This window comes from Brassica oleracea, chromosome C3 (assembly GCF_000695525.1).
Source record: "Brassica oleracea var. oleracea cultivar TO1000 chromosome C3, BOL, whole genome shotgun sequence".
Classification (NCBI taxonomy): Eukaryota; Viridiplantae; Streptophyta; class Magnoliopsida; order Brassicales; family Brassicaceae; genus Brassica; species Brassica oleracea.
The window spans coordinates 35,231,593-35,251,950 of record NC_027750.1 but is presented as its reverse complement, the minus strand read 5'-3'; the positions used below and the strand labels follow the sequence as shown (position 1 = coordinate 35,251,950).

Sequence of the window (20,358 nt, the reverse complement as noted above, 5' to 3'; positions counted from 1 at the left end):
TGTTCTTTCAAAGCTAATTCAAGTTCGCTTAAGGGCTCTGTCTTGCCCATGAGTTTGTCAAGCAATTTTTGCTTGTTGAGCTTGTCCTTTAAGGCAAAGTCCTTTTCCCTTAGCTCCCACACGTTCTGAAAATCCTTCCTCTCCTTCTCTTTCTCTTCCAAACTCGCTTGCTTGCTCACTGAACTTTTTCCTTTGGCCTTTGATGCTTTAACACCAACAGGACGAGCTTCATCCTCTACATGGTTTCCTGGCCCATACGTTGCTGACTGTGAACCTTGGTCACCTAACTTCCTTCTCTTACCCTGCACTTTATCAGTCGAGGCTCCACACCATTTCTGATCATGGCGAAGCTCCAACCATGCATGCTCCATGGTGAACTTCACCTTGTAATCATTGTAGAAAATCTGATGAGCTATCTTCAACACGTCATCCTCATTCTGTCCACTCGATCTCTGCTTCGTTGCAGCGACATAGCAGCCCACAAACCTCGACACTGCCTCATTAATCTTCGCCCACCTTTGTTTACAGCACGTTCGATCTCTCTTTTGCAGACCAGCTAGCTTAGGACTCGCAGCGAAATAAGCAGCAATACGTTGCCAAAACGCATTTGCTTTCTGCTCATTTCCTACTACTGGGTCTTTAGAAGTGTTTAACCAAGCACTTATTAGGACACCATCTTCTGTAGGTGTCCATTTGCGTCTCTCTTTACGGTTAGAGACAGTCTCTGCATCTTCATTGCCATCTTCAGTCCCTTCTGGACCGAAGACAGAGGCATCCGACGTAGAGACTGTGTCTATACTAGGTTCACGTAGTGGTTGAGAGAAGTGGTTTTGGGTGTATGGTTGTTGGCTATTTAAGAGATTTTGAAAGCTATAATGCTGCGTATATGGATCCATAATTTAGAGGCTTTGAAAGAAAAGGTTTTGAAAGAACAAGAGTGTTTTGTTCACAATTTAAAGGGAAGTTTTTAAACTTAAAAAAAATTTTGTTGTAATTAATGTCTTTACCTACAACTAAAACAACCACCAAAACTAAATACATATCGCTTCAACTCAACTAACACACGCTAAACCAACCAAGAAAATAAATACATACAAATCAATATCTAACTAAAGCAATACTAGAATCAATTTAATTCCTAACCAAATCAATATCTACCACACATTCAACTAACTAAAGCCATAGTAAAGTGTACTTACCTCTTGCCAACTGTGAAATGGAAGATTGTGTTCGGTAATGAATGCTCCATTGATGTTGCACCCGTTTCTGAGAGAGACTCTGGTCCGTAATCAATGCAAAAGAAAATGCCCCTGCCTTCACCACGCACACCACACATCCTTGCACAACCAACACCCAAAAGTAAAATTAAAAGCTGATTTGACCAAAGCTACTATCACTAAATTCGAACACAACTACTTGGCGTTTCAATTGCTAAGAATAATTAACCATCTCGACCAAAACTAATATCACTAACCAATCAGTTCATCGGTAGTTTGTAATTTAGAGACAAAGATCAAAGCATATTAACAAACCTTAAGCAGACATCGTGATGTTATCTTTTCCTCTCCACAATGGAATAACAAAGTGATGTCTGCAATTGATACATCACCAGACATTAGAAGATTAAATTAACAGTAGAAAGATAACTGGTGATCAGCTTATTAGCACTCGCCTGGTTGTTGATCCAACTAATAAATTGAGAAGCTTTCATAGTGATCCCAATATGCCATCATCCCAGCTGATACAACCAAAATACAACCATCAGTAAATCAGAAATACATCACATATGAAATTTTTAATCAAAAAAAGAGGAGAAAATTAAACCGTACCCGATGGAGATGAGTTCCTCGGGAGATTTGGTTTTCGATCTATCCAAATCCATGATTGAATCCAACGGTTTCGGATTCAACGGTGAGAAGGAGAAGTTGACCCAATCCAACGGTTTCAAGCCTGAACGGTGAGAAGAAGAAGATGACTGTGCGGTGAAGATTTGTCTACACGGCCAACGAGAGGACGAACGGATCTTTCATCTTTGCAAAGTGAGAAGAAGAAGATGATCGATCGATCGAAGAAGAGGACCAATCGAAGAAGAAGAAGACTGATCCGAGATCAAAAAATAATCGCCATAGAAGATGGAGAGATCGAAGAAAAGAAAAGAAAAGAAAAGAAAAGAAAAGAAAAGAAAAGAAAAGAAAAGAAAAGAAAAGAAAAGAAAAGAAAAGAAAAGAAAAGAAAAGAAAAGAAAAGAAAAGAAAAGAAAAGAAAAGAAAAGAAAAGAAAAGAAAAGAAAAGAAAAGAAAAGAAAAGAAAAGAAAAGAAAAGAAAAGAAAAGAAAAGAAAAGAAAAGAAAAGAAAAGAAAAGAAAAGAAAAGAAAAGAAAAGAAAAGAAAAGAAAAGAAAATAAAAGAAAAGAAGAGAGATAGAAAGGTTAACTCGATCCAATAGAAAGCCTCCACGTATGGATCCTTAAACAATCCTAAAAATCCCAAAATTAAGACCGTTCCTATGCTTTTTATTTTTTTTTCATTTATTTTTTTGCTTTTATTCTTTTAGAAACATCAATTAGGACTCCCGATGAAGTTGGTCTTAGTCGTCAAACTTTATGACAAAAACACATTTACATCTTTTTCTACAACATTTCGTTGAAACTGAAAAAAAATACTACAGAAAATGACTAATGCGAACATAACATAAGAAGAAAGAAGAGACAGAGAGAAGACAAAGGAACATCCAATTTGCACAAAAAGCTTTCTATCATGAGAACTTTATTTTTTTTTTCACATTCTCGTCTCCAAAACGAATACGTTACAAAAGAGTTTTTTCACAACTACATATATAAAGAAAAACAGTAAAAAAAAAGCAGGGATTAAGGATAATCCCACAAAGAATAGACACACTTCAAGAGCATAAACAATTATAACAAAGATAAAACAAGAGAGCACAAAGATAGTAAGTGTAAGAACTTAAGAGTTAATCTCAAATCTTAAGCTAACGACCAACTTCCTTACTCGAGAACGTTATCGAAGCTCTACTAGAGTTAACCGAAGGAGGAGAAGAAGAAGAAGAAGTCGAGTTGTAATACGTAGCAACAGGCCTCTTCAACGGAAGATTAACAGGCAATGGTGACTCCAACTTCATAACTTGTATCGCTTGTTTTATCGACGGTCTCGAACTTTTATCAGGATGACCACACCATAACCCTAAAACCAAAAGACACTCAGCTTCTTCCATATTAAAATCATCACCAAGTTTCTCATCTACACCTGAACTCAACAGCTCTTTCTTCCCATAAAGCTCCCACACTTTCTCCACAAGACTCTTCTCATCACTCTCTGAATCATCATCATCATCACTGTTCCCTTCTTCTTCATCTTCTTTCCTTCTCTCCAACGATTTTCTCCCCGTGACAATCTCTAGTAACACTATCCCAAAGCTATACATATCAGATTCTTTACTTGCACAACCTGTCATAACATACTCGGGTGCCATGTATCCAAAAGTTCCAGCCAACCCTGTTTTATGAGAATCAAGCTTATGACTCATAACCCTAGCCAGCCCAAAGTCACCTAACTTGACGTTGAAGTCACCGTCAAGCATTATATTACTTGCCTTGATGTCTCTGTGTAGCACACACTGATCCCATTCCTCATGGAGATAAAGTATCGCAGAAGCTAGACCTAGAGCTATCTTGTACCTTGTGTCCCAAGATAGTATCTCTTCCCTTTTACCAAAGAGGTGAGAGTTCAATCCACCGTTTGGCATCAACTCATATATAACCAAGAACTCGTTTTCTTCATTACACCAACCAATGAGTTGCACTAGGTTTCGATGTCTTAACTTGCTGATGACTTTAACTTCGTTTAAGAACTCTTTCTTTCCCTGCCTTGAGCCGCAAGATAGCTTCTTCACCGCAACCATCATGTTGATTTCTTTCAAGTTCCCACTATACACCGCTCCAAACCCTCCTTCACCTAGCTTCCTTTGGTGTGAGAATCCGTTTGTTGCTGACACAAGATCCTTGTAAGAAAACTTTCTTGGTCCTCCTGTTTCCTTTTCTAGGTCTTCGTTTATTGATGATGATGATACCATGTTTGTTATCTCTCTTGATTTCCTCGACCAAACCATAACGGTTGTAATGACCAGTAAGGTCACGAGAACAACTCCAGCAACCGAGATGCCAATTATAAGTCCTGTCTTGTTGTCGGCTTTCTCGGGGTCTAGACTTGAACTTAGCTCCCAAGACAAGAGTTTATGTTCACCTGTGTTTAATCCAGCAGCGGCTATAAACCCTAACATAACTTCTGATGGTAGAACCTTAGCTAGGTCAATGATGTAAGAAAGGCTTGAACTCTCATCATCAGAGGCTGTTAGCTCATAACCCCAAGACAGACTCAAGTTCTTGTTAACAGAATCATAAGAGACACGTGCATGACCAATATCTTGACTATGCAAACTTGCGTTCCAAGAAGTGTAGTTAGAAGATTCAAGAGAGTTATTATTGATCCCGACATGAGATGCAACGTCCCTAGGATCCCAACCTGGGTTGCTATACGTGTCAAACTCGATATGAACGAGGTCAAAAGAAGACTTGTAATCAATATTTGGACCGAAGAGACCCAAGAAACCAGAAGGAGTGTATGCAGGGAGTGGTGCTCCCACAGGAGCAAGAAAGAAACATATACCATGAGTATCTGATGTGAGGTTACGAGCATCGATTTTGAAAGAGAAGCTGGTGTTGAAATCTGAAGCGTTACCAGTTCTACGACTCCATATAGGGACTTCCTTTGAGTAAGTGATCCAACCAACTTGAGATGTACGTGCGGCGCTGTTGAAGTTCACCGTTCCGTCTTCATCTCGTGCCGCATCTCCGTGGTAGACTATGTTTCCTGAAGGATCATCTGGTTGAAAGCTAGTGATGTTGAAGTAAAGTGAATCAACAACAAAAGGAAGAAGGAAGAAAATGAACAAGATTGAATTAGCCATGGAGAAGGAAGAAAGAAAAGATTTACAAGATGAGATGGTTGAAGATCTTAGATCATCAAATAAAACCAGCCAAGAGCTAGAAGAATGGTCAAGAAAACAGGCTTATTTTTTTTCAATAGATCACTATCAGTGATTCCTGATCACAGGAAGTTTCTTATTAGTTTACTTTTCTTGAACCATAAGTCAAACCAACACGCTGTACAACAATCTTCAAACAGTTTGACTTTTTGTCCTACTCATTATTATGTTTTTTTAGCTCTTCCAAGAATATGGTAAAATCTGAAAATGTTAAGAACGTTCTTGAATGGTAATATACTTTGCAATCATAAACTTAAAGATTCAAAGCAAAGATAAAATAATATAACAGATCAGCTTTGATATGGTAAGTTGGTAACAAACTGTACAACCAAGTGCACAAAACAGAGATACTTCCACAAGAAATAAGGAGGCTACAAGAGAACAAACACCAACAGATTTATAATACTAATTCCGTTTTTTAATAGACAATATTTTAGTATTAAGCATATAGAATAAGAAAATATTTTCTAAGCAAAAATATCATTGATTATTCACTTAATCATAATTTGACAAATAACAAAATATATTGCATAATACCATTGGTCATATATAACAAATTTATAATAAATATTATATTGAAAATTGGAAAAATATCTAATTTGGAAAAAAAATCGCTAAAGCATAAACTATCCCTTCCAGCCAGCCCCGTAGTCTGGGGACCTAGCTCGTGATCCATCAACTTGCCTTGATGTCCCTGTGGACAATGCATTGCTCCCACTCCTCGTGAAGGTAAAACAACGCAGAGGCTACACCTAGAGCTATCTTGCACCTAGCAGCTCATGTGAGGTGAGCTTTCTTACCGAATAGGTGCGAGTCAAGGCTACCATAAGACTGAACAATAGTCTAATAAGTAATAGAGTTGATCACCTAAGGGACACTTTTTGTCTTTCATTTACAGCAAGAGTCATTTCCCATTTATGACACACTTTCTAGTGGGGCCTAGACGTGTGTTTGACAAATTTATTCTTGTGGACGACGAGTTATGGACGACGACGAATTGTGGATCGACTTGTGAACGATGAGTAATTTGTAGACATATGAATCAAGAAAATGCATATAATATGTATGATGGTTTACTTCAACTAATACAAATTTGAATTTCAAAGAAATTTGACATGATAACCATTATGTACATGATACACTTAACACCATGTGGAGGATAATTTCTATGAGATGATTTGTTATGGACATAAATTATGGATATATATATATATATATATATATATATACACATCTCATGAACACATATGGTTAAGACATGTAAATTATATATATACGTTTTATAAAAGATTGCTCGAGCTTTCCTTATATAACTAAAGAGGCGAAGACGCCTACCACAACGATCTTGAGCATGGCCACAACGCCGCGGTGAAAGCAGATCATGATGATACATAAGAGTGGCTTAGAGCTTCAATTAAGGTTGCTTCACATCGGTGAACAGAGGATGCGGGGAGCATGAGCAGACGAAGACAATGTCGGTGATGGCGCTTGTGGCCGTGCTTGTGCACAACGTTCCAAAACTGTAATGAGCACAAACCTATCATACCCAACAACAACAATTGGAATTAAAGACAAAACACTCAGTACCTCAAACAAATCAGACTCTCAATCTATTGATAAGATGCAAGTGATAAGCCTCTCTTTTTTTAACACAAACATCAGTGATCTATCAACTGACCAGAGAATTAACTCTAAACAGAGACCAAACCAGATTCAAGAAAGATGAAACCTTTTAGAATCCAATCCAGAGCTTAGTTTCTAACACGCGCCTCCCAGTCCCAGAAGGCAATCTCTCAACCTCTCGCTCCAACATCTCTTTGACTCTTTCTTCTCTCAAAGAAGATGAGAAGTTTCTGATGAGATTGTGTTCTCGATTTTCATGGAAGGAGAGAGAGGAAGGAGAGAAAAAAGTTTATGAAAGAAGAGGAAGATGATGAGTGTGTTTTAGGTTCCGATTTCTTTGAATATGAACATGGATTTTTTTGGGTAAATAAGAGATTTAGACGAATTAGGGTTGATAAAATATGAATTGGGAAAGTGAGATAGAATTGATAGATAGTTAAGAAAGAGAGAGAAATTTGTTTTAGGAATTAAAAAAGTTGTGTTGGAGGGTATAATGACCGAACAACACGAAAGCAGTGGTCTTATGTGGAAAGTGACTTCACGTATAACCGAGAAGTTGACTCAAGATGTTAAATTCTCTAAGTAATAACATATCAAGTTACATTTGCCTTTCTATGCTTTCGGTTCCAGTTTATCTCAGAAGCTCATTTAAACACAAATATAAAGAATAGAAAAACATATCTAACGGGTATTATACTCATTAACCAAAAGTACATGGATACGTATGTAATTAAAAACCTCTCGGGTACAAATGTAAATAAAGAAACGGCAGGGACCATCTTTCTGAAACAAATACCAAATTATCAGATTACATATATGTAATTAACAGAACTCGAGGGTACATACGAAATTTGATACCACGTTCGAAAATACTTTTATATATTAATTGAGAAACATTACAATATTTTTTGGTATCCACGTATCATCACTAGGATGATTTTTAAAATCTTTAGAGAAATAGATTGGTTCATCTAAATATATAATAAACTTTTTATTAAACTAACCACAATAAATATTAATGCTCTTCATCATTTTCTTAAATAAAAATTACAGAATTGCCTAATGTGCCTAAAGTATATATGGCAATTAATGATTTTGAATAATAAAGATTTGATAAAAAATAATATATCTTCTATCAAATTTGTTTAATTTTAAACTATTAAATTAATTTTTTAAAAAAATCACAATAACCATATTATAAAAATTTAGATTTTTCTGTATATGTTATATTTTGAATTTTAAAAAACGACTATAAATTACTAAAACTGTTAAAAGTCTCACATTCAAATTTTGCGATCCATGGTTTAAAATTTTTGTTATGACAAAATACAAATGATTACAAAATCATATAAATAAAAGACTAATTTAATTCATCATTAAGATTTAAAATATATATGTATATATATCATTCTAAATTAAACTATAAACCATATTGAATAAATAAATATTTTAATTTCAAAATTTACTTTGAATAATTTTTTTGATAAAATTTTTGAACTAACATTGATAAATTTTTTAAATTTATAAATTACTAAAATTATTAATCCCACAATGAAAATTTTGTTATCAGTAATTTAAAAATTTTGCTATTAAAGATACACATGATAAGAAAAACATATGAGTAAAAAACATCATTTAATAGACATTATATTAAAAATATACTATGTATGTTAATATCATTTAAATTTAATTATATATCCTATCAAATTTTTTAAAAAATTGTTTAGATTAATAAAATTGATTTATACGTTCGCACCAATTTAATTATATATCTAATAGTTATTGACTTTTAATTATTCAAAATATATTAATTATTTCATAACATAACATATAATACATAAAATAATTTATATATATAATGTTTATCCCGAATCTTAATCTAGTTTAACAAAATAAAAAGAGAGCAAATATAAGATATTAGCTACTGATGGAGACTCTGTGTTCGGAGACTTCTGAAACCCTTACGATCATCATCGCGCAAGTTAAAACCATCGTCGAAGTTCTGAGCATAACTCACAGCATCGTAGTGAAACTTTATCAACCTCTTCGGTTTTGCGTTCTCGAGTCCGCAGCTTGTAACCAAAAACAATAGCCTTCTAAGGAGATTCCTTAATCTGGGACTTGACCTTGTCTTCTTGTTGTGGTTACTGATTCGAGCGTACTCGGTTTCCCTGTCACTACAAGAAAACACGGACAATACTGACGGAAAAACCGACCGAAAAAAATCTGTCAGGATTTTCCAACGGAATTCCGACGAAAACTTGTCGGAAATATATTTCGGTAAATTCGTCGGAACTGCGTCGGAAAATCCTGACAGAATACATTCGTCGGTATTTCGTCATACGATCCCGACAGAAAACCGACAAAAAACTGACAAATATATGACCGTTGCAAAAAATTGACACTTACCGACGAAATACCGACGGCATACCGACCATGAAAGAATTCGGTCATAATTCCGTCGGTTTTTCCGACGGAATACCGACGGATTGAACAGCCGTTATACTTCCCGACTGAAAACCGACGAATTTGCAGCCGTTGCACTTCCCGACGAAATACCGACGGATTATGTAGCCGTTAGTATCCGTTTAAATTACCGACGGAACGCCGACGGGTTTAGGACGTTAATTTAGCCGTTATGATTCCCGACGGAATACCGACGAATATTTTCCGTCGGAAAGATTTCCAATTCATTATAAATACGACCTCTCCTTCATTCATTGAAATCACAACAAAACAATATAAATTATGGGTACTCCTTATAATTTCCGTTCTTGGTTAGATCAACCTCATATGGATCCAAATACAAATTTACTTACGGAGGAATACGCACGTGGTATTCAAGAATTCATGGGGGTGGTTCAAAGTCAACCGGAAGCAAGAACAAGTAAGTATTTATTATGTCCATGTTCTACTTGTAAGAATAATATCCGTGTCAAAAAAATGGAAGTATGGAGTCATTTATATTTGAAAGGATTTACACGTGGTTATAAGATTTGGTATCTTCATGGAGAAAGATTTGAGTATGGTAGTAGTAGCGAACCTCAAACTGCCGATAGGTTAGATGAACCTACCACGGATGTAGATTTTGGGATAGGGACTGTTCAGATGGTATATGATGCATATGGAGAAAATTTACCGTCGGGTGAAGAGGAAGGAGATAGACAAGAACAACCCAATGTAGAAAATTTCCCATGTGAAGAGGAAGGAGAACGAGAACAACCCAATCTAGAAGCCAGAAGATTTTTTGAAATGTTAGATGCAGCTAAGCAGCCATTGTATCAAGGATGTAAAGATGGGCATTCACCTTTATCATCCGCAAGTCGATTGATGGCGCTAAAGACTGACTATAATTTGGCTGAAGAATGTGTGGATGCGATTGCAGATTTTGTTAAAGATGTTCTTCCTGAAGATAATCTTGCACCTGGCTCATATTATGAGGTACAAAAATTGGTCGCTGGTCTTGGCTTACCATATCAGGTGATAGATGTATGCATCGATAACTGCATGATTTACTGGAGAGCAGATGAGAACAGGGAGAGATGTAAATTCTGTCGGAAACCTCGTTATCAGGATACGACTGGAAGAGTTCCGGTGCCATACAAACGAATGTGGTATTTGCCGTTGACTGAAAGATTAAAGAGGTTATATCAGTCTGAACGAACAGCAGAACCAATGAGATGGCATGCTGAGCACTTAACAAATGGTGAGATAACACATCCTTCCGATGCAGAGGCGTGGAAGCATTTTCAATCAACATATCCAGAATTTGCATCTGAGGTAAGAAATGTGTATCTTGCATTATGCACAGATGGTTTCAGTCCATTTGGAAAGCATGGAAGACAATATTCATTGTGGCCGGTAATCTTGACACCTTACAACTTACCACCACATTTGTGTATGCGACGGGAGTTTTTGTTCCTCTCAATTCTCGTTCCCGGGCCAGATCATCCTAAGAGATCACTGGATGTGTTTCTTCAGCCATTGATATATGAGCTGCAATTATTATGGGAGCACGGTGTTCATACATACGATGTTTCGCGGAAAGAGAATTTTCAGATGCGAGCAGTACTTATGTGGACAATAAGTGATTTTCCAGCATATGGTATGTTATCTGGATGGACCACGCATGGGAGGCTATCATGTCCTTATTGCCAAGACAACACAGATGCTTTCCAACTAAAAAATGGTCGGAAAACGTGTTGGTTTGACTGTCACAGGAGATTTCTACCACACGATCATCCATATCGTAAGAGTAAGACATTGTTTACAAAGAACAAGAGGGTGTTTGACAGTCCACCTGAAGAAGTAAGTGGCAAAAAGTTGAAGGAACAATTAAGAGATTTTGGTGCAGATAGAACGCCAGACGTGGGTGGAAACGGACATGAACCGATTTATGGTGTAGGGGAAAATCATAATTGGCATAAGAAGAGTATCTTCTGGGATTTGCCCTATTGGGAGACTCATTTGTTGCGGCACTGTTTAGATGTCATGCATATTGAGAAGAACTTTTTCGACAATTTGATGAACACCATCCTTGATGTCCAAGGCAAGACGAAGGATAACTTGAAGTCAAGACTGGATTTGGTTGATATTTGTGCTCGTCCCGAACTTCATGTTGATGAGCACGGTAAAGGTCCTATTCCCATATATCGACTGGATGCAACTGCAAAAGAAGAGTTTTTTGATTGGATAACACACAGTGTTAAATTTCCAGACGGTTATGCATCAAGTTTGCGTAATTGTGTTGACAAAAGTGAAGGGAAGTTTACTGGCTTGAAGAGCCATGATTGTCATGTAATGATGCAGCGCCTCCTTCCTTTTGCGTTTTCCGCACTATTGCCACGAAATGTCCACGAAGCAACCGCAGGTACTTTAAAATTTAACATAGTTAAATTAATTGTCATATTATTTTTTAATGCTTATATATATATATATATGCTTATGGAATTTGTTTTCTTCGTGTATGTAGGGATAAGTGCTTTCTTCCGTGATTTATGCTCGAGATCACTCACATCAGATGGTATCCGCAATTTGGAAGTTAAAATACCGGTGATCCTATGCAACCTCGAGAAGATATTTCCTCCATCATTTTTTGATGTTAAATTCGTCGGAATTTTCTGAAAAAACCGACGGATATGTTTCGTCGGAAAATTTAGAAAAAAACCGACGGAATATGTTCGTCGGTATTTACCGACGATATGTGTTCGTCGGTATTTTGCCGACGAATTGCCGACGAATATCAGTATACCGACGAGATGATACCGACGGACATATTTCGTCGGTATTCCATCGGTATGCTACTTTCCCGACGAGATTATGACGGATTTGTCCATCGGTATCAAGCAGTTTTCTTGTAGTGTGTGTAGTAACGAGAGACAAGACGACGGAGAACTCAAGCATCGACCGGTGAAGTACGATGGTTTACGGTGGTTGGTGAGAGCTAGATCTCTATCCATTTCCTGGGGGAGAGAAAAGATATATTTTAATATGAGTGAGTATTTAGGTTTTATAATAGACGACAGAGTTTTGAGGTAAAAATAAATGAATGGCTATAAATAACGTAGAGTTTTAGCGGTCCAATCATATAATTTCTCGTTTTATGGGAGAGGCATGTAGCATTCATTGTGACGAACTTGTTAGTTCCTGGTGGTCAACGTTTTGTTGTTGTAATATCTATCTGTATTGGTAGTAAATCGGTATATTCTGACTGTGTAAGATTCACTACCACTTGCCAATCCTTAAAATAACTTGACTATAGTTATAAGTAATACTACACGTAAAAAATATATGTTCCACAGTTCTATCATTAGGCGGTATGATTAATGAAATAACTGTGGGATCGTTTGTCGTAAAATGGACACGACATCACAGACTATCCCTTCCCTACCAGCTCGAACGTGTCTTGTCGGGCTTTTAGATCCTTTCGCCAAACAAGTTATGACCATGTGTATCGTGATGTGCGACTTTGTGGGCCACTGTAAGAAAAGAAAAAAGAGGGACAAAACACAAAAAAATTGAAAACGCTAGAAGGAGGGTTCGAACCTCCGACCTTGTGGTTAACAGCCACACGCTCTAACCAACTGAGCTATTCCAGCTTTTGATATAACGTACAGAACAAAACAATTTGGACGTTTATACAAGCTATATTTTTTTTGTCAACGTAATAGCTTTTATAAAGTGGTGAATATCTGTTTTTTCTTTTTTTTTTTTTGGTAAAAATATCTATCTATGTTAATTGCATTTCTTCTTACCATCATACTAAAAAAAAAATCAATTTGTATATTTAGTTTCCATTTAGCTAGGAACTTGCTGATGTAATTAAACGAGTTTTACTTCAAGGTCAAGTTTGAAAATTGACAAAATTAACCTTTGGACACATCGATAGGCTTGGAACCTCACATAAGTTAATCACATTCAAAACAAAACAAAAAAAAATCTCGAAGAGATAAAGAGATTTTCTCCCCGAAAAAAATGAAGAGAATAACAATAATCGCAACGACGTTTGTTATAGCCAACACTCTAATGGCGACGACTACAACTTCTCGAGCCTCTCTCAACCTCCTCCTTCGCCGCTCACCTCCCAAACTTCGAAACGCTAAATTTTTCTCTTCTTCTTCTCAGTTTCGTCCCTCGACTTTACCTAAATCATACTCGTGCCCTATCTGGTCCTCCTCTTTCTCCTTCTGCCTCCCTCCTAGATCCACCTCCACCTCTCTCCCCTTCCGCCACTTCTCCTCTTCTCCTCCCTCGATGTCCTCCGCCATCGCCGCCGCCGTGAGCTCTGCTGTCTCCGATGAGAGTCTTCTCTCATCGAATCCTCTCTTGCAGGATTTTGATTTCCCTCCGTTTGATTCCGTTGATGCTGAGCACGTTCGTCCCGGGATTCGTGCTCTGCTGCAGCACCTCGTATGTTCTCTTCTTCAGTGTTATTCCTTCTATGATTTTAAAATCAAATGTTGAAACTATATGTTATTGATTGTATTCGTGATGGATTTAGATTTGAACTGATTATAGTATAATATTTTCCAGGAAGGTGAATTGGAGCAGTTAGAGAAATCTGTGGAGCCATCATGGCCAAAACTGGTTGAACCGTTAGAGAAACTCGTTGATCGGTTGAGTGTTGTTTGGGGAGTGATCAATCACCTTAAGGCTGTTAAGGATACGCCTGAACTTCGTGCTGCCATTGAGGACGTTCAGGTGAATCTTGTTTTGTATCCTTTGAAATTAGAATTGATTATCTTGTTTTACTAACTAACCATACTGTTCTTTCTTCTGCAGCCCGAGAAGGTGAAGTTTCAGCTCAGGCTGGGGCAAAGCAAGCCTATCTACAATGCCTTCAAAGCTATTCGTGAATCTCCTGAGTGGTCGTCGCTTAGTGAAGCTCGTCAACGTTTAGTTGAAGGCAAGTAGATTTAAATGGCTCACTTTAGTGAGCTAACTGTTGTTTTCGGCACATATATTGAACATATATTATACATTAGCTCTGTGCAACATTTTAGTGTGCTGACTATTGTTTTGATCACTGTTTCAGCACAAATAAAGGAGGCGGTTCTCACTGGTATTGCTCTTGATGATGAAAAGAGAGAAGAGTTTAACAAAATTGAACAGGTTCGATTTAACTCATTGACACTAATAAATGTCAGCATGTTTAGTGATTGCTTGGATCTATGTTTGTCACAGCTTTTAATCTCTCAATACTATTAATATGCTTAATCTTTGTTTTTTGTTCTGGATTGAAGGAACTCGAGAAACTTTCCCATAAGTTTTCTGAGAATGTTTTGGATGCTACAAAGAAGTTTGAAAAGTTGATAACAGACAAGAAAGAGATGGACGGATTGCCTCCAAGTGCTCTTGGGCTATTTGCACAAGCTGCTGTCTCCAAGGTATCGATATTAACTATAAACTATAATATATATATATGCAAATTCCCATGTTCTTTTCTTTTGGGGGGGGGGGGGGGGTGTTTGTCATTTTATTCTCTTGATATTTGTGTGACAAAAGGGCCATGAAAATGCAACTGCTGAGAATGGACCATGGGTCATTACACTGGATGCTCCTAGTTATCTCCCTGTCATGCAACATGCCAAAAACCGTGCTCTCCGTGAGGAACTCTACCGTGCGTATCTATCTCGTGCCTCTTCTGGTGATTTGGATAACACAGCGATTATTGACCAAATCTTGAAGTTTCGATTGGAAAAGGCTCAGCTTCTTGGTTACAACAATTACGCTGAGGTAGAGTCATCAACCTAAGTAAAACCGTTTTTTTTTTTCCTTCTGATTGGCTTAATGTGGCTCTCTATTGCTTTATTGCTTCTAGGTAAGCATGACTATGAAAATGGCCACTGTTGAGAAAGCAGCAGAGCTTTTAGAGAAGCTTCGTAGTGCTTCGTGGGGTCCAGCGGTTCAAGGTAACATGTTGTTGTAACAGTCAAATATAGCGTGAGATTTGATACTCATGGTTCGTTTATATTGTATAAATTAGACATGAAAGACCTCAAGAGTTTCGCAAAGAGCCAGGGTGCTGAAGAATCTGGCAGCTTGACTCACTGGGACACCACTTTCTGGAGTGAAAGGCTCCGTGAATCCAAATACGATATCAATGAGGTTCTTTCTCCTTTTCTAACTTGCGACACAACTTTATTGTTTTAAAAGTCTTCATTCTTATTTGTCGTTTTGGTCTTTAAAGGAAGAACTACGTCCATACTTCTCTCTGCCAAAGGTTATGGATGGACTTTTCAGCCTAGCTAAGACATTATTTGGAGTCGATATAGAACCAGCAGATGGTGTAGCTCCGGTAAAATCTGGAATCCTATATGTTGCGTTGCATGTGAGATACTAGTTAAAGCTTGTTAATTGACATATATTTATAATCTGAAGGTCTGGAACAGCGATGTTCGGTTCTACCGTGTCAAAGATTCTTCTGGAAGCCCAATCGCTTACTTTTACTTTGATCCATACTCTCGCCCTTCAGAGAAAAGAGGTGGTGCCTGGATGGGTGAGGTTTTTTCCCGTAGCCAAGTCATGGCTCAGAAAGGTACTTCCGTTAGGCTGCCTGTTGCGCACATGGTATGCAACCAAACTCCTCCAGTAGGTGACAAGCCAAGCCTTATGACATTCCGTGAGGTAAATGAAGAATCTAATCTTAAAGATTTTATTACATCCTTTAAACCTGCTTATATCTTAGTATGACTTAAATTTGCTGACTTCATTTCACGCTAATATACAGGTAGAGACTGTGTTTCATGAATTTGGACATGCTCTCCAGCATATGCTTACCAAGCAGGACGAGGGGCTAGTGGCTGGTATTCGAAATGTAGAGTGGGACGCGGTTGAATTACCTTCACAGTTTATGGAAAATTGGTGCTACCACAGGTACTCTCGAGTTCATTACGAGTTACACTCTTTGTAATGTTTTTATAGTGGGAGTAAAAGCAGCGCTATGATTACTGGTTTCAGGGACACTTTGATGAGCATTGCGAAGCATTATCAAACAGGAGAAACACTCCCAGAGGAAATATACAAGAAACTCCTTGCTGCAAGAACATTTCGTGCAGGGTCCTTCAGTCTTCGTCAGGTGAATGCTTTTGATATTCAGTGCCATTTTATGTTTTGTAATGGATCAATGTGTGTAATAATATGATGATTTCATGTTTTCAGCTGAAATTCGCCAGTCTTGATTTGGAGCTTCACACAAATTACATACCAGGTGGACCAGAATCCATCTATGATGTTGATCAAAGGGTATCAGTAAAAACCCAAGTTATCCCTCCACTTCCTGAGGATAGATTCCTCTGTGGCTTCAGTCACATATTTGCAGGTAACAATCCTCAGTCATGAAACCCTGATAGAGATGTATATATTTGTGTTTTTTTTTATCGTAACCATTCACCTATACACATGTTCATGAACTTCCAGGAGGATATGCAGCCGGCTACTACAGTTACAAGGTAAAGAAAATTCTGAATCTCTGTAATAACAAAACTCTTAACAGGCTAGGCTGTAAAATGCTCACCCAAATTTCTGAATAAAAAACTTGCAGTGGGCAGAGGTTTTGTCTGCAGATGCATTTTCAGCGTTTGAAGACGCTGGACTGGACGACATCAAGGTACTTTAAACTCTGAAGTATATTGTTAAATACACAGAGAAGTTGAGAAACGAGATGATGAAACTTATTTCTTTGATGCAAACAGGCTGTTAAAGAAACAGGACAGAGATTCAGAAACACAGTACTTGCACTTGGAGGAGGAAAAGCGCCTCTCAAGGTATGTTCTGTTTTCATATAATAATAACTTCAGTTTCTATTTTACGGCAATTTAGACGTACAATCTTAATGATTCGAAATTATGTTCAGGTGTTCGTTGAGTTCAGAGGACGGGAACCTTCACCAGAGCCTCTTCTCAGACACAATGGACTCTTGGCTGCCTCTGCTTCCGCTTGAGTCTTTTATTTTCATTACATTTGGTAGTACTCTAGACTTCCAACGTTAGAATTCATTGATATAATTAAGATGTGAAACTCGAACTTCTTCAACAAATAAAGATATTTTTTAAGATTTTCCAACCATTTACATCGCTCGGTTAATACATTGCATTGATTCTTTCTCCTAGGTCCACCTTCCCTTTTCATCATCTCACAATTACAGTTAAACAACTTTCTAAATCTAATAGGTGAATTAAATAACGAACTCCTCTCCCTCAAACTATCATTTCTCTCTATCTAACCACACCATCTACTGCTTCCTAAGGTTTCCACCCTTTACACCATGCTTTCAACTCTCTTAGCACTTGAATAGACTAATCTCCAAGAGATTCTATCCTTGAGCTTCTTTTGCTTCCACGAATGGCGATTGAACACTATCTGCATCAGAATCACTACCTGATGAACTCCCACCTGACCCTGAATCTGCAAATTAGCATCAAAACCATACGATGTTGTTAGCGATACACAATAAAGTGGAAACCTTTTGGTCATAAGGGGTAGGGGATTTTGGAAAAGGGTTAAATTAATATACCACTAGAGGAAGAACCGCTACTAGAACTAGAGCTGCCTGAAGAGCTAGACCCGCTACTAGCAGCAGCTGCTACTGCAGTACCATCTCTTTCGATCTCAACAGATGGGTAATCTTCGATTGGTATGTCTTCTCCAATGTCTACATCCTCTTCCCCTGCATCCCCTTTCCTTGTTCTCTTCTCCGCACTACCCATTTCTGCATCCGAAGCCTGAGAGAGACAAGGTAAGAAACAACATTTAACTACAGTCTACAGACACAAATAGCGGTTTCAATAAGATCAAGAGATTGTTTGCTTACCATGTGTCTAGCAGCTGGAAGAGTTGACACGTTATGGATAAACCCTTGGCGCTTGATTTTGCTAGCCATCTTCTTGTAATTAGTCACGAAACGATCAAGCTCCCACAGAGTCTCATTGTCTACAGCTTCAATATCTAGCTCTATCTCATCTCCATCCTGAGCTAAATGACCGTTTCTCTTCCTAAGAATCTGAACCAACTGTCCAAGCTTCTCGGGAGGCAAGTCTTGTAGATTCATACCAAGCTTCGACTTCTCCTCCATTGTCATCAGCCTTTTGTTTGGATCCTTAGCCTTAGGCTTCGGCAACTTCCCGTTCCTCCCTTTGGTTACTTCACTCACATCAGGAGGTGCTTCCACTTCACTAACCGGCTGCGGAAGTGGCGGCTGAGGCTGAACAGCCGGAGGAGGAGGAAGAGGTGGAGGAGTTCGCTCCGGTGGCGGTGGCTCAACTACTTGAGGAGGAGACAATGTAGGTTGTAAGGGCTTCACTGAATCCAACTTCTTGGCAATTGAGATCTGTTCAGTTCCTCTCCTCACATTCGCCTCCACTGGACTCTGACTCCACTGTTTCTGCGTCACCTCAGGCTCAAAACGAGACGTTGAGCCAGTGAGCTTCACCAGCTGAGCTTCGAATTTCTTGAAAGCAGGATTAAACACCACATCAAACTGATCAAGAAGCTTCTCAGCCATAAAGTACACATCTTGCCCCTTGGGGTTATACGCCATCGCATTCCTGAACGTCAATCTAACATCAGTCGCGAAATCAAGCGGCGAAATGTAAAAGCCCTTTTCCAGATTCAGCTTAACCGTGCCCAGATCCATGGGCTTCTTCACGATGAGATGGTAATCATGAAGCCCCAAACCAACCACATCGACAGGGGTATTGAACACCCAGGCCCATTTGTGCTTCATCAGCTTAACCAACATCTGACCGCAAGTATTCAACATAGAAGCCAACACTCTCACCCGCTTCGGAGGAGTCTCTTCGGAAGCGAACGGATTGCATCGCTTCTTCGATTCAACTCGAACGGCGGATACCTCAACTCGCTGAGACTCGAACGTTCCCGACTCGATCCGTTCCCTGAGGATCCGAATCTGCTCGAGCTCCGAGGTAAAGCGCTTCTTCAGCTCCCTGAGCTGACTCGAGTTGTACCCAGCGAGGTTAAAAGTATCGTAGCCTCCGTAATTAGACGAATTGTCGAACCGCTTGCTCGAATCGAAATTAGGGTTAGGGTTAGGGCTGAAGAGGGGAGGAAGAGGGCTACTGCTGATCTCGGCGACGGATTGTTTTGTAAATTTCCTCATAAAAACGGCGCCGCATTGTCCATGGAAGGACGGTTCGTTTAAGGTAGACAAAACAGCTGGTGCCATGCGAATCGCGATGGTCTCAAGGTCATTTCGCCGGGGGGGTTCGTTCTCGCTCTTATAGAATCTCCAGCTTCTTCTTTTTTTTTTAATCAAGAAAAGTTTTAGCCTCCAAAAAAAGGGCGGGCAAAATTACGTCACCGGTTAAAATTCCGGCGATCGGATAATAAAAAAAATAGAGAGCTTGAGGGAGGATATGGGAGGAGGAGGGTTTTGAGATGACTGGGATGAGGAAAAGAGATGGGAGGCATCATCTCTTCTTAAAGGCCTTTGGAATCTGACCTTCGTTCCAATCTAACCGTTTAATTTGGATCTGACGGTTCAGATCCTGCTGCCCGGGAAATCTGCCACGGATGGCTAAGATCGCGTAAGTAGACACGTGGCGTGTTTTAAGCCGTTTGTTCGTGAGGCGTCGTGTGTGTTCTTTTTTTGTTTTGTTTAAATTTCCATGTCGAATGGGTCCCAGTGTGACGTTTTCTTCTTTATTCAAATTTGTTGTTTTTTGGTTTCAGACTCTCTCATTGGTCGCTTTTTCTTTGCCAGGTCAGCGATAGCCACGTGTAGACAGCTAGGATTACTCGTTACCTTTTTGATTAACTCATTGAACTTTTAATTATTCGAAGAAGCTCACTAAGTATTATGCGAGACTATATACATCACAATACTCTGACACGAATATTTTAAGAAAATTATCTAGAAAATTATCCAAATTTACCAAGTACATATTGCAATAGTATATCGAACAAAATTTAAATTTCGACAATAAAAAGAGACAAACAAAAAGAAAAATCATTTTTACATGACCGCACACAGTCACCGACTAGACAGCGACCGAATTTAGGGCAACACCTATCAATGCATAATATCACGAAACTACTCTCCGTGTTTATGAACCCAAATCACCAATGGGCTGGGCTGGCTTCTCCTTTCAGATCTCTGGGCTATAATTGCTAACGCCTGAAAAAAATCTATATTAAATCATTTTCCATATTCTATAT

The 20,358-nt window shown here is 38.6% G+C and overlaps 5 protein-coding genes and 1 non-coding gene across 7 annotated transcripts in view; 2 read left to right on the top strand and 4 right to left on the bottom strand.

The window, feature by feature from the left end:
- LOC106330478 (glutathione S-transferase T3-like) overlaps positions 1-896 on the bottom strand; it is a 1,035-nt gene extending 139 nt beyond the window's left edge. Inside the window, exon 1 of the mRNA XM_013768935.1 lies at positions 47-896. Within this exon, the coding sequence (XP_013624389.1) occupies positions 47-896 (850 nt within the window). The remainder of the gene's footprint in view (positions 1-46) is intronic.
- Positions 897-2,792: 1,896 nt separating this feature from the next.
- LOC106334359 (L-type lectin-domain containing receptor kinase IX.2) lies at positions 2,793-5,043 on the bottom strand. Its single transcript, XM_013772655.1, has one exon. It carries the CDS (start codon positions 4,981-4,983, stop codon positions 2,989-2,991), a length of 1,995 nt encoding a protein of 664 aa, XP_013628109.1. The 5' UTR covers positions 4,984-5,043; the 3' UTR covers positions 2,793-2,988.
- A 4,584-nt stretch (positions 5,044-9,627) lies between these two features.
- On the top strand, positions 9,628-11,678 carry LOC106330477. Its single transcript, XM_013768933.1, has 4 exons — positions 9,628-10,464; positions 10,966-11,314; positions 11,494-11,554; positions 11,657-11,678. Exons 1-4 carry the CDS (start codon positions 9,628-9,630, stop codon positions 11,676-11,678), a joined length of 1,269 nt encoding a protein of 422 aa, XP_013624387.1.
- Positions 11,679-12,708: 1,030 nt separating this feature from the next.
- On the bottom strand, positions 12,709-12,782 carry TRNAN-GUU. The gene has a single exon. It is a non-coding gene; the product is annotated as a tRNA-Asn (tRNA).
- Positions 12,783-13,125: 343 nt separating this feature from the next.
- Positions 13,126-17,242, top strand: LOC106334730 (probable cytosolic oligopeptidase A). The gene is made up of 17 exons (XM_013773067.1): positions 13,126-13,593; positions 13,717-13,884; positions 13,966-14,089; positions 14,219-14,295; positions 14,427-14,570; positions 14,689-14,919; positions 15,005-15,095; positions 15,170-15,291; positions 15,374-15,481; positions 15,565-15,810; positions 15,914-16,059; positions 16,144-16,261; positions 16,345-16,504; positions 16,603-16,634; positions 16,727-16,792; positions 16,878-16,949; positions 17,039-17,242. The coding sequence occupies exons 1-17, from the start codon at positions 13,159-13,161 to the stop codon at positions 17,123-17,125; spliced, it is 2,427 nt and encodes an 808-aa protein (XP_013628521.1). The 5' UTR covers positions 13,126-13,158; the 3' UTR covers positions 17,126-17,242.
- On the bottom strand, positions 17,213-19,582 carry LOC106334731 (transcription factor GTE7). 2 transcript variants are annotated; one of them, XM_013773069.1, is made up of 4 exons: positions 18,610-19,582; positions 17,996-18,576; positions 17,699-17,906; positions 17,213-17,589 (listed from the first exon to the last, which is right to left on the bottom strand). In XM_013773069.1, exons 1-4 carry the CDS (start codon positions 19,364-19,366, stop codon positions 17,498-17,500), a joined length of 1,638 nt encoding a protein of 545 aa, XP_013628523.1. In that variant the 5' UTR covers positions 19,367-19,582; the 3' UTR covers positions 17,213-17,497. The 2 variants fall into 2 exon arrangements, with proteins under 2 accessions (XP_013628523.1, XP_013628522.1); XM_013773068.1 differs by having other exon boundaries at positions 17,996-19,582.
- Positions 19,583-20,358: the final 776 nt, after the last annotated feature.